Genomic DNA, 23897 nt, shown 5'->3' with positions numbered 1-23897 from the left:
CACCTACCACCTCATACCGCTGATGGTTGTTTTTCAGACTGGAGGCCTGTGACCAGTGGAGTGCCACAAGGATCGGTGCTGGGTCCTCTACTTTTTGTCATTTATTTAAATGATTTGGATGCGAGCATAAGAGGTACAGTTAGTAAGTTTGTAGATGACACCAAAATTGGAGGTGTAGTGGACAGCGAAGAGGGTTACCTCAGATTACAACAGGATCTGGACTAGATGGGCCAATGGGCTGAGAAATGGCAGATGGAGTTTACTTCAGATAAATGTGAGGTGCTGCATTTTGCGAAAGAAAATCTTAGCAGGACTTATACACTTAATGGTAAGGTCCTCGGGAATGTTGCTGAACAAAGAGACCTTGGAGTGCTCCTTGAAAGTGGAGTCGCAGGTAGATAGGATAGTGAAGAAGGCGTTTGGTATGCTTTTCTTTATTGGTCAGAGTATTGTGTACAGGGGTTGGGAGGTCATGTTGCAGCTGTACAGGACATTGGTTAGGACATTGTTGAAATATTGCATGCAATTCTGGTCTCCTTCCTATCGGAAAGACGTTGTGAAACTTGAAAGGGTTCAGAAAAGATTTACAAGGATGTTGCCAGGGTTGGAGGATTTAAGCTATAGGGAGAGGCTGAACGGGCTGGGGCTGTATTCCCTGGAGCGTCAAAGGCTGAGGAGTGATTTATAGGGTCTGTTTCCATGTTGTACATCTGTATAACCAATGTCACATCAAAGAGAGTGATGCTGGTTGTAGAGAAGAGATGTTAATGGTCAGCGTTAATCGCAACATATAGGTAGCTGTGTTGAAAACCTTGAGAACAAGACTTGGGAGAGGGTATGGAAGACGGAGTTCATGGTCTGAAGATGTTGAACTCAATATTAGGTCTCAGAGGTTGTAAAGCCCTCGGTGGAAAATGAGGTATTGTTCCTCCAGCCTGCATTCACTGTCATTGGAACACTGCAGTCTGCCTCGGACTGAAATGTGAGCCTGAGATACAACTTACATTTAAATTTAGCACAATTTTGCCTCATAGCTAATTTAAGTTCTTTTTAAGTGCGGTGGCTTTGGTAATGTAGGGCACACACAAGCACAGTCAATATTTGTACTGAATTCCATTGAAATCAGCATTACTATGAGATGAGTTATGTTGACATAGATTGTGATTGAATACCCAGCCTGTCTATGTCCTTTTCTCAGTAAAATAATGCTTTATCGTCCTATTTCTTTCATAGTAAACCTGGGCCAAAGTACTCAGATGCTTTCCCCTCGTGCACATTCAGTCAAGGTTGTGGAACATAAATCCTCAGTGCAGTTGGAATTTCAGATTAAAACATTAATCCAGTACAGAGTTATGTATAGGGTTTCCCCACTAGTTAAGGTAAATGGAATGAGGCACTGGGCCATGAGATCAGGAATGTTCCACATTGGATCCATGGTCTGTGCAGTTAACAGATTTCACACAGGTCTGTGGTGGGAAAGTTAATGTTGGCTTTGGTGACCCTGCTGAAGGAAAGAGATAAATTAGTTTGGGTTTCTGTTGCCAATCACGATTCAATGACCCCTGTTGGAAAATGTGTGAGGTGCCATTGGTTCTCATTTAAAATGTGAGTAGCTTATTCCCGAAATTCAAACCAGTTGGCTGAGATAATGGAAGGCAAACTCTACTTACAGAGGATACAAGTCACTACCTTGAGAAGTGGAAATGTTAAAAAATGTTCAGCTGTCACAAAAGTCAAATTACACTTTTATTGTAAATTAGTATTGTTTTATTGCTTTCTGAATTTCAGTGCTATGATCATTCACAAGGAAACATATCGTTTAGATTAATTAAAGTTTTAGATCATGGAGTCAAAAGTGCAATTTCTAAATTTGCAGATGCCACCAAATTGGGAGGGACAGTCAACACCGAGTAGGATTGTAACAAATTGCAAGAATGAATGAACTTGTAGAATGGGTACGTAATTGGTAATTCCAAAATGGGGCTATTGTATTTCCGTAAGAAAATTAAAGAGGCTATATTTTTAGAATAAAAATCTGAGGTGGAGAAGCAAAGGGACTCTCAGTTCTTTCAGAATGTCCAGGTTTCTATGATAGCATGCAATGTTACGTGCATGGTACAGTATGGAGATGACAAGGACTCCAACTTCCTTTCCATCACATGGCTGACCGGAAATCTCTGCACCTCTCACTACCTGCCACTCCCATGCTTTAGAAGGATTAGCAGGTTGGTAATCCACCTGCTTGGCCATCTCATATGAATGCACTTCCATATTATCAAGTCCTGGAGTGACACTTGGATTCACAGCTTCTGACTTCAAGGCAGGGATGCCACGCACAGTGTCAACAGACCTGCTCAATCTGTGATGCTTGAATCTGTGATCAGTACACAGATCCATGAAAGTTGTCCTCCAATAAGACCACAAAAAGGTGGGCCAAGTACAAGGCTTTATTTCTGTGGAGATGAAATTAAAACATAATGAAATTATGCTAAAATTGTATCAGACCTTGGATGGACCACACTTGGAATACCATGTACACTTCTGGGAGTCATTGTTATAAGAAGGATGGAGAGACAGTGGAGATAGTACAAACAATTTACAAGGACAGCACCAGAAATGTGAGATTTCGCCAAATATAAAAGATGATTTGAGTTTGTTTATTTTTGAAAAGAAAAGTAAAGGCATGATCTGATAAAGTCATTAAAATGTTGATAGGTTTTTTATGAAGTAGGGACAGAGTGTGTTCCACTTTAATAGTAGAGGCCAAAAAGCAAACTTAAAGGTCCTCAAGGCACAATACTATAAAATGTAATCAGGAATTTAAAAGTTGCTTCTTTGCCAGTGAGAACGTGGATTTGCTAGCACAAGAAATTAAGGTAATTTGTACAGATACAGTTAAGGGGCAGCAATTAAGATAACCCTGCAACGGGGAAGTGGATATGGTTTTGCAATTAGAGTTAGATGGGCAGAGGCTTAAGTGGGGTATTACCTCTGTCATGGGCTGGTTAGATCAAATAGTTTTTTTTGCTGAATATTCTATGTCATTGTGACATCATTTGCTGCGTAACTGCAGCAAGTAAAATCATAATTGGAATGTCTTTGGTTCAGCATGCAGTCTTGGTTTCACTGTAAAATATCAAATGACTATCTCATTTTTAATCTATTTCCCTTGTCATATTTCACTTTTCCTTGCCATGACAGTCAGCATTAAGGACAATGTTTGTCAGGGATTTCTCATATTGAAAGGTGCTGATGTCATTACCCAAACTCTTATTAACAATTACTGTAGCCTCAAAGTCAGCTTGTTTCTTTTGAGAATTCAAGTAGAAAAGTAATTATATCTTGTACATCTCTAAAAATATGAAGCATGTTTGAAGCATAATGCACACTTTACTCTAGCAGTTCTGGACTACCAACTCTCAATTAATGTTGTGTGGTCATTTCATCATTATATCTTCAAAGCATTGTGAATATTGGGGGAAGTTCACAGATGTCAGTGATTTGCAAATCTACCTTGACTTGAGGCACCATGGTAGTGTCCTTATCTCAGAGACAGGAGGCCCAGTTTCAAGTCCCACCTGCTCCAGAAGTATGTAATAACATTGCTGAAAGGATTGATTAGAAAATTCCAGTTTGAACTATGACATCCGGTATTGTTAGCTTTCAGCAAACAGAGCCACCTCTGTTTCCCACAGTACTTATGTGGCTAACAGAATTGCCACTCACATCTGGTGTTCTCCTTAAAGCTGTCCCTGTAGGTGGGTTGTGCCATCTGCAGTAGAACCACCTCATTCAAATGACAGCTCTTGAAATTTGACCCTGTCACTTTTATAATGTTAAAAATCACACACCACCAGGTTATAGTCCAACAGGTTTAATTGGAAGCACACTAGCTTTCGGAGCGACGCTCCTTCAGTTGGTTGAAGCTAGTGTGCTTCCAATTGAACCTGTTGGACCATGACCTGGTGTTGTGTGATTTTTAACTTTGTACACCCCAGTCCAACACCGGCATCTCCGAATCATGACTGTTATAACAGGCATCACTCTAGTCTTATGGTGACAGAGGACATTATAACGTTGAGGGTGAGCATTGCACTGTGGAAGGATTAGAGTCAATTTTAAGCTGCAGAATGGCACACATCATCACTCCCTAGCTGGCAAACACAAGAACACCTACTCCAGCCACTGGAGGCCATGTTCCCATTGCAGATCATTATTTTCTCGTAGCTCATTGTTGAGAACTCTTCAGAGATGTGTGTGTCAGATGTCATCACATTCCTTCAAAAGATTTCAATATAATTCACAGCAAAATCCATTGAGTATTTGGCATCCTTGTGTCCAAGGGAAATAGCATTGATTTACGAGACTATGATTAGTTCTTTTCTAGTTTCACATCAAACAAATCATCAACACAAGAAATAATCATACTAAAACAGAGAACAACATTGTATTTCCACACCATAGTTTTTTGAAAACAGCGCAGTGTTAGCTGACTGCCAAAGTCTGATTATTGTAATAATGTCTAGTCTCAGAAGAATACTATTGTTTCACCAGTATGACTTCTAAGGATAAAATCTGTCTCGGGCAATAAGATGGAATGAGTTGAAGAAAACCTGTTTTTGCACCATTCCTGCATTTGCTATTCTAAAACAATTTTTGACCCCTCTGTTCCTTTAATGCTTTTGCTGCATAAGTATCTGCAGTAAGTTAATGGCCATTTGAACAGAATTTGACAATAGATTTATGTCCAAATTCTGATTCAGCTGGACAGAAGAAAACAAAGAACTGCAGACAAAACCAGAAATTTCTGGAAAAGACTCAGCAGATCCAGCAGCATCTGTGGAGAAAAAGCAGAGTTAATGTTTTGAGTCCTGTTCTGAAGAAGGGTCACTGGACCAGAAACATTAATTCTGCTTTCTCCCTACAGATGCTGCCAGATCTGCTGAGGTTTTTCAACAATTTGTGCTGTTGTTCCTGATTCAACTATGTCTTTATTGAAAGGAGCCTTATATTCATCTGACCAGTGCTTTAGCCTGATTCAAGAACCATCAAGTCACCATCTGTAACCCACTGGCCCACTTGATTTTATTTTCACAGAATGGTTCAAAACGTGAAAGTTAGGTGTTGAATAATGCTGGAAAGCACTCCTGTGAAGTCTTGTGGGTAGTGTAACTCTATTAAAGGCACTGTATGAATGCAAGTTATTATTGCAATTCACTCATTTTACAAGCAGGGAAGATGATCTCTCAGCTCTAAAGTTCCCATAAGTGTCTTTCCAGGAATTCTTTCCAAATAGGATATTTTTCCACTCTGGTTCTGGTTTGTGGTCAGATTTATTAGTGGGAGGAGTTTGGTATCGCTAATAATGGAAATCATAATTTGAGCCTATTTCCTTTCAGCCTTGGAGTTCATATCCTGTTGACTTGGGACTCATTCTTTCCACACAGGATGTTCCCTTGTTGTGGTGCCAGACGACATTGTGCAGTTGGGGATGAGCACTGCAACATGGAAGAGCCAATGACAGCACTTCTTGTTACAGCAAGAGAGACATAATTCTCTGAATTGTCAACAAGCATCAATGAACCAGCTGTGGTCACAATGGAGGCCATGTCCCACGCTGCTCCCCCACCATGTTTCATTAGAATGTACTATTCAGAGGGTTGCCTCACAGAGGTCATGTCCTGTCACAATCCTTTAGCTGACTTCTATATAGAGCAGAGAGCAACAGACTTCAATTGTAGTCACAGTCTTACCTTGTTCTCTTTTCTGACACTCTCAGATTGCCTTTTGAACAGACCAATATAGTCCAATCTGTTCATGTTGAAAATCTGAAATTAAAAACAGAAAATATTGGAAATAATAAGTAGGTGTCATGGCATCTGAGGAAAGCATGGAGAGGGTGATATTTTAGTTATCCAACTTTTGTCAACTCCTAATATGCTCACTATGTATTTCCACCATTTTTGTTTTTATTTCAATATGGCAGTCATCTGTAACATATACATAGTAGCAATGTGCCTGAAACTATTATTCGAGGAAATTAAATGCCATTATATGCCTTGTACCATTTTCAAAATCACTGACTTATAGCTTAGCAGCAAATCTCATCAGTGTGTTTGGTGCAACCCAGTTCATGGAATAATGTTGTAATTTGCAGCAAAATCATTATTAGACAATTGTTGACACATTTGTTCTGATCTAATTCTCAGGATTCAGATGAGCTTCTTTGAACTTTTCCGTGTGGCTACTTAAATTATGAAATGAAATTGTCACAAATGATATTATACTTCATAACAATCATTCTGGAATGTTCAGATTATCTGGTATTATATAGTATGATTGTGACCTTTCGTTTTAGGGGGAGGGACCAACCCACTGTTTGTGTTTCCTCACCTCTCTGATGATGATAAAGCCTTAAGTTAACTAAACCTTAGTCTATGGGAATCCCTCTCCAGTTTTGCACCATTTCTTAAAACCAACTTCTTCAACCAAACTTTAGATCACCTGTACAACTATCTTTTTCTTTAGCTCAGCATTAAATCTTACTCAGTTATGTTCCTATGAAGCATCTTGGGATGCTTTCCTTTTTGTGAAAAGTTCTTATTATTGTTAGTGATTCACTCCATGTTGGCCTTACCAATGACACCAAAGTAAAACAGCACTCTCTTCACACGAGGGTGGTGAGTGCCTGGAATGCACTGCCAGAGGGGGTAGTAGAAGCAGACAGAATAGCAGCATTCAAGAAGCACCTGGACAAATACCTGAATAGGAAGAGGATAGAGAGATATGGATCCTATAAGTGAAGACCATGGTAGCATGGAAAGGCAAACTGTGTCGGTGCTGGCTTGGAGTGCTAAAGGGCTTATTCCTGTGCTTTATCGTTATGTATTCTTCGTTCTTTCTGAAAATGCACAGTAGCATCAGAAACCCAACAATTCAATCATTCCACCATGATTCAGGAGACCTTCTGGAATCCTGGAGCATCCAGGGCTTTGGGATCCATGTTCCAAATAGCATATCCTAAGTCATCTTCCCTTCACTGGGATATATGCCTGTTCTTCCATTAAAACCTTCTATAATTCTGTAGATTAGTGGTGAACTTCTCGAATAGCAGCACAGACAATGATTTTTAAATGTGTCTTTCTTATCTTGTACGGAGTATGGAATATCCTTGGCAATGCCAATCTTTGTGTCCCATCCCTATTTACCTTTTAACTGATTGTCTCTCTGGCCGTTTTGGAAGACATTTACAGTCACATTTGGGCTGGACTAGGTAAGAATGACAGATTTCCATCGCTGAAGGACAGGTGGACTTTTAACAACAATTGACAATGATCATCATTAGACTAGCTTTCGTAGATTTTCATTGAATTCAAATTTTACCATCTGCCATGAATGAATTCTAATTTCCCCATAAGGCTATGGCTCTGGAATATTATCCCAGTGACAAAGCCACTACACCACCATTTCCACTTTATTTTTCCTATATTTGAGAATTAAATTCCCTTGTTTTGAGAAACGATAATTACTCCAGCAGAATATTTTGTTCCCTGAAACTCTTGGTTATTTTAGATTTGCTTTCTTTCCACAATCAATATAAAGATTTTTAAATGGAAATTTTGCCAGTAAGTCACAGCAGCAGAACACCATGGTTACTGAGTAATTATCATTTAATTCAGATATCTTAGGTCATATTGTACTTTGTACATTAAGTTGAAGAACCATCCTTTGACTAAGCAGTCAGTACAGAAATCTCTTCTCTTCACTGAAAAAAATATTAACTTCTTACAGAGAACAGTCTCAATTTATTGAAAGAGATAAAATGTCACTGTTTTATGGATAAATCCAAGGTAATCTGTAAATCCTGGGTTGAATAAAGCTCTTGAATCCATCATCCAGAACATTCAATCGCTTTCAGATGCTCCACTATATGGTATTGCTATATAATATGATCAGATTTTACTGTGTTAACAATGATGTGCCTCTCAATTCTTACCATTATTACTAGGTAAAGCTAACAGCAGCTTACAGTTAAATGGAGAAATCCAGAAGTTTGTGTCAGTGATAGTCTTTTCCTCCATGGGCTTTTTGTTTTGCAGTCTTTGCTGACAGAGTTGGCACAAAAATTACTGTGATAGCGTGTATTTGAACTATTAATCACCATTCGCACTGACAAAACGGTTAGAAAATGCAAGATGTACTTGAAGAGAAACTGCAGGCTTGAAGTATACTGAGTGATCCTTACTACTGTATTTCTCCTCTGGCACTAAAAATAAATTGACAAATGTGAAGCCTCAAGCTCTCAGAAAAAGGAGAAAGTCAGAAATTGTATTGAAGAACAAAAAAAAGGCAGAACAATTGAATGCATAAAATGGTTCACAAAAGAAGACAAGACATTTTCCCAGAAATTTAAGGGAACTATGGGTTTAGTGAGAGGGAAGAATTGAAGAAATCAGTATTCATTTATGGGGTTAAAGGCAGATATTTCCCTATGATCTGATAATCTGCATCCCATAGTGTTAAAGGAAGTAGTCCTAAAAATATTAGATGCATAGGCAGCCATCTTCCAAAATTCTATAGATTCTGGACAGTTCCTACAGATTGGAGGGTGACACAAAAACCCACTGTTTAAGAAAAGGAAGGAGAAGTAAAATAGAACATTCCATACCTGTTAACCTAACCTCAACAATGGTGAAAAGTCATGGTAACAGAATACTTGGAAAGCAATAAGGAGTTTAGACTAAGTCAGCATGGGTTCATGAAAACAAAATCGTGCTGAACCAATCTATCAAAGCTTTTTAAGGATGTAACTGGTAGAATAGATATGAAAGAAGCAGTGGATATGGTGTACTTCGATTTAGATTAGATTAGATTACAGTGTGGAAACAGGCCCTTCGGCCCAACAAGTCCACACCGACCCGCCGAAGCGAAACCCACCCATACCCCTACATTTACCCCTTACCTAAAACTACGGGCAATTTTAGTATGGCCAATTCACCTAACCTGCACATCTTTGGACTGTGGGAGGAAACCGGAGCACCCGGAGGAAACCCACGCAGACACGGGGAGAACGTGCAAACTCTACACAGTCAGTCGCCTGAGTCGTGAATTGAACCCGGGTCTCTGGCGCTGCGAGGCAGCAGTGCTAACCACTGCGCCACCGTGCCGCCCACTCCACCGTGCCGCCCACGGCACCAAAACCAAAATAGGTTTTGATAAAATTCTAAGAGGCTAGTGGGTAAAATTAAAGCCCATGGAATTGGGAGGTAATATGCTGGCATAGATTGAGAATTGGTTGGCAGAGCGGAAGTAGACAGTAGGAATACATGTTTATTTTCTGGGAGGCAGGCAGTGACTAGATGTGTACCTTAGGGACCAGTGCTTGGGCCTCAGCTTTTCACAATAAATATAAATAACTTGGATAAGGGAATCAAATACAATATTTCCAAGTTTGCTGATGACTCAAAACTTGGTAGGATGATGAGTTGTGAGCAGGATGCAAGGAGGCTTCGGGGTGATCGAAATGACTTGAGTGTGTGGGCAAAGGCATGATCGATGCAGTATCAATAAATGTGAAGTTATACCCTTCAGTGTGAAAAACAGAAAGTCAGAATATTATTTAAATGGTGATACATTGGGAAATGTGGATGTACAAAGGGATCTGAGTGATCTTATCCACCAGTCAATGCGACAAAAACAGGCAGGTGCAACAAGCGTTTAGGAAGGCAAATGGAATATTGGCCTTGATCGGAGGATTTGAGTTGAGAAATAGAAACGCCTTACTGCACATAAACAAGGTAATGGTAAGATTGGACCTGGAATATTGCAGTTATAGTCTCCTTACTGAATAGGAGATCCGTTTATCTTAGAAGATGTGAAGTGAGGTTCATTAGGCAGATACTGAAGATGTTGTACAAAGCGAGAGATTGATTCTGTATTCATTAAAGTTTAGGAGAATGAGAGGGTATCTGATTGAAACAAATAAAATTCCAACAAGGTTGCCAGTTGCTAGCAGGATATTGGGGAGTTTGAAATCAGGGATCAGAGTCTCAGGATACAGGCAGACTGAGGTGAGGAAATCTTACTTCACTCAAAGGGTGGGCAACCTGTGGAATTCTCTTTCATAGAAGGCTTTAGAGACCAGGAAATGGAGTGTACTCAAGAAAGTGATTGATAAAGTTTTAGGTATTAAAGGCATCAAGGAGTATGGAGTGAAAACAGGAATATGGCATTGAGATAAAGGATCAACCATGATCATATTGAACAGTGGAGCATACTGGAACAGTCAAATACCCCTACTCCTGCTCCGACTTTACACACTTCTACAATAATTAATGGCGCATTTTAATTTTCTATGCTTGTCCTTTTTTGATGAATTTTCCTCAATTCTATTTACATATAACAGCCTTTATTTCATGGTAGCAGGCAGCACAGAGAGTGCTGTTACAATAATTATTTTCATGGGTTTGAGTGAGGGTTGAAGCCTTTTCCCTGGTTTCTTTTATAATCCATCCAACTCGACTTTTCAGTAAAATGCTTTAAAGAAACTATTGTTACACTTTAGCCTCCAAAGAGGTGTTCTTTAAAAAGTGGGAAGAATCCGTTCTATTTTAGAAACTGAAGAAGATAGAAAACAGAATTTCCTCAGCAAAGGAATTAAATTTGAAATAAATGTGTAGTAATTTGTGGGTTGTTACATATCAACTCATTAATCTATGCTTGAGTTGCTTTGTGGGCATTGATTGCTTGTCCCTAGTTACCCTTGAGAAGATGGTGGTGAGTTGCCTTCTTGACTCACTGCAGTCCTAAACACAGATGCTTGAAAGATAGTCTTACAGCAGATACTTTATTTTCAGTACGGTGAAGATAATTCAGGATACTGTGCCTTCCACCAGTTAGAATTTACATTTCATGCGCAAGTTTATAAATTTACATCTAGCAGATTGCTTGGAACTGTGAGGTTATAATGTCATGGCAAGAAAAGCCAGATATCTAGGGGTTGAGTGGACATAGAAGCAACTATGCGTCTTCTCAGCAGTCAGATTGAATGATTGTGAAATTAACAATGCAAGAAGCAGGGCAGAGTGTAATATAAACCCAGTGTGAAATTAGGTGGAGAGTGTAAAAACCAATGCATTCAGTGGGAGAGTGCAAACATACAGAAAAGATTTTAAAGGCACCATTTTATATTGACATATTTGCAACCTACTACAATGAAACACTTACGGACTCACACTTGCAACAGTCAGTTTTCTGTGCCAGCACCATTTCCTGAAGTTGGCATTTATCACATCTTTTTGTAAAATTAAAAGTACTTGAGTGGAATTGAACAAGGCTTGACTTTGTAGAATGATTTCGATTGATTCTGCTGTGCAAGTACGGCAACTGCATTTCACTGCTGAGGCAAACAGCAACATGTTGGTTTCACAAACAGTGGAAAAGCACAACTCAAACAGCTATTTTTGATATTTCTGTTTGAATGACTCACCTGCCTTCATGTGAAGTTGTTGTATTATTTGTGCATAAATTTTAATGAAAGATTGATGCAGCACTGTTCGTGATTTAAGGATGCACCAAAGTGCTCCACCATTGAACATTGTGATGTAGGAAAAAACAACAGTTGATTTGCCCACAGCAAGGCCCTATAAGTCTTCATGTCACTTTGACAGCAATTTATGATCTGTTGCATACTCTTGTATCTTTTAAGTCCTTCTGTCATTGGAATGGGAACACTTCCACTGTTTCCTCTAATTCTTCTCTGTCTTTGGTTCTGCCATTTTGACTTACGCTTCAGATCTGTGCATTAAAGAAAGGACCAAACAGCTATTTATTGGGTAAAAGCACATTGGAGTCCATACAGACCAAGAGAGTACCCAGTTCAACTACAATTAGAGTTGGACAGTAAGCGTCAATAGTTCTGAATTTGGGAGGGGCAAGTTAGCAAGAAAACGTTTTTTGTTTGGTCATTATTGAATGACCTGTGTGTCTGGTCTGACTCTTGACAATTCCCACCATTGAGTAGCTTGTCACACTCATTTTTTCAGGAGAAAGTGAGGGCTGCAGATGCTGGAGTTCAGAGCTGAAAATGTGTTGCTGGAAAAGCGCAGCAGGTCAGGCAGCATCCAAGGAACAGGAGAATTGACGTTTCGGGCATAAGCCTGAAGAAGGGCTTATGCCCAAAACGTTGATTCTCCTGTTCCTTGGATGCTGCCTGACCTGCTGCGCTTTTCCAGCAACACATTTTCAACACTCATTTTTTCAGGTCACCTGAGAGAAAGAGCTGCTTTGATGAGCTTCTATTACCTCTCGACCTTTGCATTCCAACATGGCTCAGCAGTCTGAGAGTAATGGATCAATTTTATCTTTTGACATTTGCACATTGTGATATCAGAGAAGTAACGTTGTTTTCCTTTTTGTTTCTCATATGATCTAAAATGCTCTTCATCCTTACTTTGGTATTCTTGCAAATGTTGTGATGAGTTCAAGACGAAAGGCTTCAACAAAGCTGGTCTTCCTTCAGTAAACTCTTGCGTTCAATGTTTTAGCTTAAATGAAAACTCGATCTTATAACTAAATTTTATTCATCCAAATGCACAGGGCTGGATTTCCATGAAGATTTGCATGGAATTGGATCAAAAGAAGGTCTGAAAGGACGGAAACTCCAAAAGGCAATTGAGAGTTTTGCTTGGAATATCACAGTGTTAAAAGTAAGTACCTTCTATTATTTATGCTGTTACAGAACTCCCATAACAGCCATTGTGTGTGGTTTGCTTTATTTCCTGGATTGGAATAGTATACTCCAGAAAGCCAGTTGTTTCAGGATGGAACAACATCTCTACCCACTTGTATATTTATTTGCAAAATTACGCATTGCTGGCATAAGCATCTAAATCTGGCCAGGTTTTAATCAGTCAGTATTTACAGGGGCTCAAATGAACCCTTAAGTAAATTCCCTTCTTATTCTGTCTCCTTGTGCCTATAGGCAGACGAACATGCGTCTACGTCTGTTTCCATATCTGTTTTTTTCTAGAACAGGTCACCAGCCTGCTGTCAGAGGCTGTAACTTAAGGGGCATCAGCCACATCAAGCATGAATGATCAGGACGCTCTTAATTGTCCACCACAAGCTTGTTGGGATTTGTAAGGTTGATGATCACCCTGTATGGCCATGTTACAAACATACCTTTCAGGGCCATCAAGCTCTGGATTGTGAGTTGAATGCAGAACTCAGGGTAGGGATGCTATCATTGTGTCTAAATCCTCCTGCTTCATGCCGTCACTTGTATACAAGTAAGTGTCGTTGATATGATTTTGATACAAGTGTGTTGAATATGTACATTTGTTAGTGGTGGCTTTGTGTGTGAAATAATGTACACACTCAATGAGGATTACAATCAGGAAGGGACAACCATCCCAGCAAAGAGATACAATGCAATTTGAAGATTATGAAAAAGTCCTGGCATTAGTGTAAAGTCACATTGTTGGAGATGTGTTCATAATTTGCTGGCTGAATAGACAGCACCTTATAAGATAATGTGGTGAGATGAACTTCTTTTTGCCATCCATTATGTCACCAATTTTTACAAAGGAAAGACAAGATTGTTCACCATTCAAAACAAGAGGATATTTTTTACATGTTGTATTTTAACTCATTGATCTGTGCTGCAACACTGTTGAAACCTGTATCCATAGGAATCCTCACATTGATTTGCCTATGATTTGCACTCAGTGTACAGTGAACAATAAACTCAATGTACTCTATCAAAAATGCTTTAACTGAATTGCTTTTCTTAAAATATAAGATGGAATAGGTTATACATATTTGCTGCATTGAATCTTTTAGTTAAAGTATTTCAACAATATGTGAACTAATGCTTGAAAATACCATGTCAATGTAAGATACAAATGACATGATCAACAACCTCATCAAATAAAGTGTTAACTAATAGAGTCATGGAGTCATACAGCACAGAAACAGACCCTTAGGGCCAACCAGTCCATACCAACCCTAATCCCAAACTAAACTAGTCCCACCTGCATGGTCCATATCCCACCAACCATTTCTTAAAATGTTGTTGATTTGTGATAGATTGGGACTGAAGTAACAAGTCAAATAAAATAATTTGTATTTTGTGCAAACTCTACAATAGAACAGTAATCAGTTTTTGTGTTGTATGCAATTTGAAGGAACTCAGATTCAGAAATGTTAGGTTTAAATTCTATGATGTCAATATAGTTAGTTTTAAAATATCGGCTTTAATTCCAGTGATAGGACCATAATGAATGACAGAAACATAAGGCTTCAATAATCTGAATCATCTCACAGTCAGTTTCAGAAGTACAAGGTTCAGTGGAATATTCACTAGCTCCTTTCCAGCACTGTAAAGTTCAGCAAACAAATTTCATTGCTTTTATCTGGGTCATTCTCTGCCCCTTCCTTTACTTTAAGGATGAAGGAAAAAGTCCAAATGAAGTTTAGTCCCTCATCATTCTGTTCCCGGCTCCATGTACCTCGTATCCCTTAGTAATTCTGGATATCACAAACCTATTGATCACAGACTTGAAGATAACATCAGTGGATACTGTGGAATGAGAATACCAAACTCTCAGCACACTTGCATGAAGAAAAGATTGTCAATTTCATTCCTGGAGGGTCTGGTTCTGACTTTTTTTTAAACTATGTTCTCTAATCCTAGATTCCCTAACTAGCAGAAATAGTTAATCTATCTTTGCTGACCCTTTAATATCATGGAAAATCAGATCAAATGACCACTTTAGAATTTCTAAATTCCAGAAAATATAATCCTAATCCATGTAATCTCTCCTGGTAATTTAATCCTTAAAGTCCAGGCACCTTTCTGGTACACTGTACTCCAGCTAAGCTATATCCTTTTAAGGTGGGATGCCCATGACTTTGTATTTAAGGCATGGGTTTGACCTCCTTGTACTCAGATCCGCTCAGCAACACACCATCAACCTTTTCTTTAGTTCTGTATTTGCATGCAACAAATAATAACTGAGGGTTTTGAGTTGTATGGATGTTCTAGAATTGTTTCTGGTGGCACCCTGATGTCACAGAATATTGTGAAATGATTTTTTCACAGGCAGTGGATGAAGTGGAGACTATTGTACCCTTTATGGGAAAAAATTGGATAAATATTTCAAGCAGAGGGTGATGCATTAATTGTCTTCACAAAGAAGTGACACACGCAAAAATGGCAGAATGGTCTAACAGTTTTTTAAAAATTTCTTGTGCTTCTTTATGATGAAGAGTTCCAGACAGTAGAGTACATTCAACTCAGTTAAACACTTGAACTTTTCAACCACGGTTGTTTTAACACAATGGACGTGTGTGTGTTTATGTGGGTGGCAGGGGGTGTTGTGCAGAGGCTCCTTTGTAATTAGAATTCCGCCAAAGTGGAATCCCTGAGGGCAAACTCATGACCGACCAACAGATAACTAAGAGCATTGACCATTACAGAGATTGATGCAAACTTCATAATTTACATGGCTTTTTTTTAAAAAAAAACAAGTAAATTAGAGTTACTGTTCCAGACTTGTAGTTTTGTGGCCAATTTTGTACTTACTGAGATGAGGAATGTTGGTGCAGAACACTTCTGACATTTAGATATAATATCAGGCAATCCTAGGTCACGAGTGACTGTGGACTGTGTGACAAAGTGCTCACCAATCTGTCTCCACCTAAGAAGATCTCTGATTGCATCTCTGCTACATTTTATCACTTTCTTCACAGGATTCACCAGTTTTGCACTTCAGCCTTGCACTACTTTCTATTGGATTGCTAGCATTTGAATTTATTTCATACAGGATCACAGTGTCAATCTGAAAAGAAAGGATTTAGACCAGCAATCTAGATTGCATTAGAACCATAGGCTCAATTTTTGAAAGGCCTGCAGCTAACCCACTGTGTCCCATCCACTGTGTGATTTCGCATTCCCATTGCCTGCTTTAAAGCCAATTATTGCAATGCAATTGAATGACCTCAGTTATAACAGAGCAAGCAACCAGCCGGAGGTTACCCGCAGTCTCTCCACAAAGGGCATGACAACTTTGAGGTGTCTTCTTTGTCTCTGTGACAATAAGAGTCTCTGTTTAAAACAGACCTGGATGGATCATTTGCTGTAGACAATGAGGCTTTTTGTCTCATAGAATTGCTATTAATGGTAGAGAATAAGAATCTATTGATAGGATTTTGGAATGTGATCAAATTGGAAAATGTGTGAAGACTTTGGACTTGCTACAAGAGTTTTGTTTCCCCCTTTGAAACAATGATTCCCTTCAGTGGCTTACAAAGTGAACAAGTTGGAGTGCTACAGGAATAATGTGAAGAGCTAGATAATTAATCAAAGAGTTTCAGCATTAAAGGGCCAGAATAACAAATAGATTATTATTCTTTTAGTTGTATGATTGATTCCAGTATTTATTTCATCTAATTACTTAAATAATATTGAATGCTGAGGAACTAATCTTTGCAAGCATAACTCAATTTGGGTTTATTTTGAAGACACATTTGAAATTGATGAACTCATTGAGACAGGACCTCTTCAGTTTATGACTTTCAGTCATTTGATGAACTCTGAAATGAAAACAGAAGCGGTGAATGCAGGAAATACGAGGTTGATCAGAAAATGTAGTGGGAACTGACCAAAGTTTATGTTTCAGGTGCAGATACACTCACAACATGTAAATTGGTCCCATTCTCTCCATACATGCCGGTTGAGCTGCTGAGTTCTTCCATCATTTTCTGTTTCTGTGTCCAGTTTCTGCAGTGTTTGGACTTCTGCTGATCTTGAGAGATTAAGTCTTAAGTTAATGGCATGCTACTATCAGGGTGTTTCAGTGATTGTGGTAGGTCTTGTAAATTTGCTGCCCAGTGTCACTGGGAACACTGTCAATGTGAGAACGAGTGCACCCTCCCCTTTCTAAGGCAGCTAGGGATGGGCAAATCCATGGGTTCACACTAGATTCATTTACAAAAAAAAACTGAAAAGAAAGAGTCAGTATCAGCAGCTAATTTTGAAACCACAAGGTATAGTTTCCTTTTCATCATCTGTGTGATGATCTGCCAGGGCAAATTGACACCCCATCATAGAAACCAACCAGTGTCTGAACTGTTCAAGTCGGAAAGTGAAAATGCTTCCCTACTTCCCATTTCTCAAGCCTAAAGCAGATGGAGCAAAGAGTTTACGTCATTGATCATTTTACAAAAAGTATTGACATTAGTTCTTTTATTAAGAGATTATTTTCTCTATCTTTGGGGATAATATGCTTGTGATTTGTTTAATTGCATCCTTTAACAGCAGTGTTTGTGGCTTCTGTTTATCTATACCTTATTATCTCTATATCTCTATCTACCCTGTAAGAGTTTTTGTATCAACATATGCATCTTGCTTTATCTTTATATCTGCACCTCAACCTATCAGTTCACAAGTGTAACTAACTGTTCCTGTTTATCGTTCTTAATGTAATATCTCCGAAGGTTTGTGATTGAGGGACATGAGTCTTGGGGAGGGTGAGCGGAGTGCTTCAGGCGTCGCATTTCAGAGAATTTCTGTGAACAGGGTTCCGGATTATCACGAAGCTGGAAAAAAATTAACTGTGGAATCTAACCCAGAAATAGGAGCCCATCTAAGCTGTGGCGAGCAGCTCTTAGCTCAAGCTCACTGTATTCACCAGAAAAGCTGTACTGGCTCACAGGAAAATAAATATAAACCCCGCCTGTAGCATTTCCTCATTTAGAAACACTTTTTAATAAGCTGAAGGTTATTGTGCTGCTCAGCTTTTATTAGAGGAAGTGTAATCTCCACTTGTACATAGGGTAAGGGAAAGAAGTGAAGGGCATGAGCTAGGGCTTGGGAAAAACTCAACCGTTGGTCGTGCACAGGTCACCCATCCATGACCTTGCCTAAGACTTTTGACATTTTATCCAGGGGTTGGGGTTTGCACTGTATTTTGAGGGCTGCTATGGAAAGGGTGAGAGTTGTTGGTGTTCAGTTAAACTGATTAGAAGTTCCTCTCAGTTCAGCAACTTAGCAGCTCAAGTCATTCAAATGCCATGAAAACCTCAGCCCTCCATCTCCCTCAACATCCCCTCTACACTTCTCAACAGCCACTCATATGATCAATGGTGTTTCTATGCTATTCTATATATCCTTTATAATCACTAACACTGTGTTAACTATATGCAGTCATTTGGAGTCTTGCAGTAGCAATGGGAGTCATTTTAAATCATTGCAAAAGAAAATAAATCTTGAATTCAAACATATATTTTCTGACAAGTTAGTTAAAAGTGTCGACTCCAATGTAAATAGATCATAATCACTTAAAGAAGAAGGGCTTATACCCGAAACATCAATTCTCCTGCTCCTTGGATGCTGCCTGACCTGCTGTGCTTTTCCAGCAACACATTTTTCAGCATAATCACTTAAATGCCTATTGCTTTGTAAACAAACTAATCACATCAAAGGCATACTCTGTTATTACAACCTGTTAAATCTGTCAAATATTTGTGGATCAATAGATCATTTGTTCATCATTGATTTGGCATAAGCTTTTGAAATCCAGCCAAGCATTCTTAATAGGTACACCAATCACAACAAAAGGTTCCAGCTGTAATGCCTGAAACTGACAGATCAGCTGGTTTCTCATTTCCATTTCTAAGCAGAGAATGCGCAAGTCAAAAGACAGAGCAGCTGCCAAAATTTCTTTCCACTTTTAAAAGCATGGCTTTAACATCCAGTGTTGGCAGATGATTTAAATCATGGTCCAAAACATGACAGCAAAGGCTGACAAGATTTCTAAAACATATGTTTTTAATATGTTATGGCACTTTTTACAATTGGAAAAACATTGACAGCAATTATGCAATGCTGATCAATTAAGGACCAATGCCTAAAATGAATCACTGCATTAGAAGGTATACACAATGCGGTAGAGCACATAATTGTGATATGTGAAGGACCAAACCATTTCACATTTAGGTTTCAGAATTTCTGGTTCATTACACTTCCCCAGTTGTCGCAGTCTTTCCAAGGATACTCCTCTGTAGGTTTTCCAATACACTGCATCACCACACAAATTTGATCCTGACAAATCAGCATCTCTATTTCCATCTGTTGATAGAAAATATAGCAACCCTGTGATTTTCTGAACAGACGTCTGTTGAGACAGAGCCCCATATCTGGCCTAAAAAATGCCATAGCCTAACTTCTTGGCCTTAGGTGATTGGCACAGGATAGTGTGAATGCTGTGAGACAATAATTATACATGGGATTGGCATGGACCAAATGGAGATTTTGGCCCCGGACTCCATTAGTGACTCTGCTTGTGGTTGAAAACCACATGGTGGTATTCCAGCCAATTCCATGTCTCTGATCCCTCCCTGGTGTGATATGTTGCAAGAAACAAAATTTTTTCACACCAGCAAGTATTTTGGATCAGGAATAGTGCCTGGAAATGTGGTGGAGGCAGGCTCAATGGAGGCATTAAAGAGGATATTGGATGATTATTTGGATAGAAATAGTTTGCAAAGATATTAATGGAAAAGCAGGAGATTGGCAGCAGGAAATGACATACGTTTGAAGGGCTGGCACAGTCACAATGGACTGAATGGCCACCTGCGCCATAATGATTCGGTGTTTCAGGAACTTAACCGCATTTTTCTTATTTGAGTGGATCTCAGAAAGTTGCTTCTCAATCCATATCCATGTGGCCACAAGATCTGATTGAGGGGAAATTGTTGGTAATGTTTAATAATTGGAGAGCTGTCTGAACTGGCTGTGAGTTTGGAAGGATGTGTGGCGAAATAGTATTTGCTTCACACCAGAACAGAGCTGAATTAACAGCATGCACATGTCCCTGAGGGATGGGAGGTGACTGTTTGCTTACAGCTTTCAAAAACCTTTATATTAAAATGGTAGGCAACAGTATTGGTGATTAATAGATATTTAAAGCAATCAATAGCATTTTACGCCTGGGGCAAACAGCTTTATGAATTTACTGTTAATTAGGGATTTCTTCATGACACAGCCTTCAGATCGCATCATTCCAGTTCCCAAGGTACTGGAGGGTATCCACCTTCCCATAGTTTTCCTGAAATTTGGGTTTAACTGAGGCAAATCATGGAATGAGTGTGCGCATATGTGGATCTTTGTGGATAGTGGATTGTAGTCAGCCCTGCCCTTAGCTTTCCTCTTGAGTAAAAAAGCCTGAGGAATGTTTTCCTTTACAAAAAGAAACAGTGTCATTCTAACTGTACAACAGTGGTACAGTTATTACTGTGTTTCCCTAAGCAAGAATATGCTGTGACAGAACTCTAAAACTTCCAAATGCAGAGAATTTTGAAAGGGAACTTGGGCGTGCAGGTTTGGATGTTTAGACTATGTGTGTGGTGCCGCTCTGTGGTGACTTTGAAGCATGACACACCATAACTCTCCTGTCTACTTGATCAGTTTGCCTCCAAAAGTCCCTGAGCTAACACTACCACAGAGGGAACTATTTTAATAGGATAGAGTGATCAGAACAAAATGCGAATCAATGAGATTGCCGGGCAGGTGCAGCTCCCAATGTGTGTTTGCCTGCTGGGGATTGCTTTCCCTTCAACCCTCTTGTTAATAGCACCCAAAATAAATGCTGTCCCACAGGCGGTTGCTTGTTTATTCTATGCTGAAACCCTTTATCCACAACTATCTCATTCCTAATTGCCCTTCGGAGTGTGGTGGTGAACTGCTGTAGAGCTAGGTAGCTGGCTGGACTTTTTCAGAGGGCAGTTGGAATTGAGGGTTAGGACTGGGTCAAGACAACAGATTTTAAAGTATGTTAATGAACCAGATGGGTTTTTGCAACAATCTGGTAGCATTGTGGTCGCTTTGTCAACACTATCAGATGGTTAGCACTGCTGCCTCACACCACCAGGGAGTCAGGTTTGATTCCAGCCTCAAGTGTCTGTCTGTGTGCAGTTTGCACATTCTCCCCGTGTCTTGTGAGTTTACTGCAGGTGCTCTGGTTTCCTCCCATAGTCCAAAGATGTGTAGTTTAGGTGGATTGGCCATGCTAAGTTGCCCCATAGTGTCCAGAGATGTGCATACTAGGGGGACTATACATGGGGTAGGGTAGGGGGATGGATCTGGGTGGGATGCTGTTTGGAGGGGTGGCGTGGACTCAGTGTCCTACTTCCATTCTGTAGGGATTCTATGATTTTTTTCCCCAAACATATTTAATTAACTGTTAGTAAATTCCCCAGCTGCCGTGGTGGGATTTGAACTCTTTTTATTTTGCTCAGGATCATTAGACCATGTCCCTTGACTACTCATTCATGCTGTCTTTCTGTCTCTAGAAATGCGAGAAGCAGACAAAGCACATTTTTATTTCTGTAGCTTATTCTTCCTGGAACAGGTCACAAGCCTGAAGCTAGAGGCTGTAGCTGGAGGGGCACCATTCCACATCAAGCGTGGCCGTCCAGGCGACTCTCCCCATCATACTGCCCTCTAAAGGCAAATTGGAAAGATTCAAAGATTAGTAGTTAATCTTCCCTGACCACCAAGTCCTGAGTTTCTAACTCAACTAATACATGTATGCATGCATGACACTATAACACCTCCATTTACAATTATAGTTCATTAACATGATTACTGTGCAACCCATAATTGGGGTGGATTCAGTCCACCTCTGGTTGGTGATGGCCCCATTGGAACTCCTTTCCCAATGGAACAGTGAGTCTACCTGCACCAAATGGACAGCAGTGGTTCAAGAAAGCAACTGTCTACTCCCTTCTCAAGGGTAATTAGGGATGGGTCATGAATGCTGGGGTCCAGCCAGCAGTGCTCACATCCCATGAATAGATTAAAGAAAATTGAGCAGATAGGTATTGTGTCACAGCACTGTAGTTGTATTTGCCTGCTCATTCCCTCCCTTTCTCTTAGTCACCACCTCCTGGGAGAGTTGCGGAAGATGGGCGGGTTATTGGGTATTGACAGTGAAGGGACGAGGGCAAATGTGTCACAGAGGCAGATTATAAGAGGACCGAATGAGAAAATGAGAGATGCAAATTAATTGATATAGTATTGTGATATAGCTAGGTTTTGTGATGATTAGTGGAGTTACAATTAATTGATATAGAATTGTGATATAGTGAGGTTTTGTGATGATTAGTGGAGGTTCGTAAATCTGTGGAGAAAATGGTAAGAAACCTGCCTTTATTACAAGAGGATTGTAATCTTGGAGCAAAGGTACCTTACTGCCATTACAAAGCACCTCAGTGAGACCACACCGAGGGTATTGTGTGCAGTGTTTGTCTCCTTGCCTACAGAAAGATATAGAGGGAATACAATTGAAAGTTCAGCAACCTAATTTTGAGATGGAGCGATTGTCACAAGGAAAGGTTAAATGGACTCTTGCTATATTCGTTGAAGTTTAGAAGAATGAGAGGTGATCTCATTCAGGAATGAAAAACAACCTTGCAGTCTTTGACAGGGGAGGTTGTTTCCTTTGGCTGGGATTTTGAGAGTCAGGGAACACAGTGTCAGAATAATGGGCAGGCTGTTCAGGACTGAGTTGAAGAGGAACATCATCAATAAGAAGGTGGTGATTCTTTGGCATTTTTAGCCACAGAAAGGTATGGAGGCTCAATCATTGTATGTGTTCAAGACAGAAATCAATAGATTTCTTTATGCTTTTACATGAAAAGGCTAGGAGGATATCTAGTATTGAAGTAGAAGATCAGCCATGGTCTCATTGGATAGCAGAGGGCTAAATGGCCTATTCCTGCTCTTGTTTCCTATGTTCTTTGGAAATGCTTAAATTACGGTACAAAAGTATGACCAGCTGTTCATGTCACCTTGATAAATGAATGCAAGTAGAAGTATAATCTTTGTGGGTATACAGTTGGGTATTATCCAGCGAAATTCAGACTGCTTTGTAAGATCCTTTCCAGGGAGTTCTGGTTGTGCAGCTGTGTCCTGCCTGAGGTCACTGTCCTTTGCTTCCCAGTGGTGTGTGCGACTACAGTGTTACCTTGCTGAAGGCAGTGATTAATGTGGTGGTTCCATATGTGCTGATAGCAGGTAGAAGGCTCTCGCAGAATGTGCATTGGGTCAGAACGGTACGACCACCGCTCCACAACCCATTCATCACTTCGGCACGCTTTATTGCCACAGTGACAATCACAGCCACGCACGATCATACCCTCACCTGGTGAGCATTCGATTGTGGGTAATTTCATGGGTCAGTAGACAAGTAGTGACATCCAGGACCATAAGATGAATTCCTTCTGTCCGGTAGCTCATAGTAATTGAAACTAACTGGAACCCTTCTTACTACTGCCCTGACTTGATCTATTGCTAATAAAGATTAGGCATCAAATTCCAGGAACACTTAGGACCATAAGATGCAGGAGCAGAAACAGGCCATATGGCGATAGAATCTACTCTGCCATTCAGTGAGCTCATGATCATTCTCGACTCCACTTCCCTGCCTATTCCCAATAACCCTCGATTCCCATACTGATTAGAAAGCTGTCTGTCTCAATCTTGAATAAACTTAATGAACCAACCTCTATAGCCCTCAGCAGTAAAGAATTACACAAATTCACTACCATCTTTAAGAAGAAATTCCTTAAGAGGGCAGCTCCTTATTTTGTGATTATGCCTTGTGGTCCTAGACCTTCCCACAAGGAGTTGTAGACAAGGTAAAATTCAAGATCAGTGAGGTAATGTGACACTTAAGAACTAAAGGTCATTATTAGACTGGAAGGAGGAGGCCTGTCGCCAGGATGACACATGACACAAACACACACACAAATACACACACAAACACCCACACAAACACACATACATACACAAACACACACAAACATACACGCAAACACTCACAAACATACAC

The 23897-nt window shown here is 39.8% G+C and overlaps 1 protein-coding gene across 1 annotated transcript in view; it reads left to right on the top strand.

Annotated features, from left to right (window-relative positions):
• Positions 1 to 23897, top strand: part of plcl5 (phospholipase C like 5) — a 227926-nt gene that overhangs the window by 199554 nt on the left and 4475 nt on the right. Inside the window, exon 5 of the mRNA XM_043674966.1 lies at positions 12598 to 12707. Coding sequence (XP_043530901.1) covers positions 12598 to 12707 — 110 coding nt within the window. The remainder of the gene's footprint in view (positions 1 to 12597; positions 12708 to 23897) is intronic.

This window comes from Chiloscyllium plagiosum, chromosome 33 (genome assembly GCF_004010195.1).
Source record: "Chiloscyllium plagiosum isolate BGI_BamShark_2017 chromosome 33, ASM401019v2, whole genome shotgun sequence".
In the NCBI taxonomy this organism is placed as follows: Eukaryota; Metazoa; Chordata; class Chondrichthyes; order Orectolobiformes; family Hemiscylliidae; genus Chiloscyllium; species Chiloscyllium plagiosum.
The sequence above is the reverse complement of the archived record's forward strand: the minus strand, read 5'-3'. Positions and strand labels throughout refer to the sequence as shown.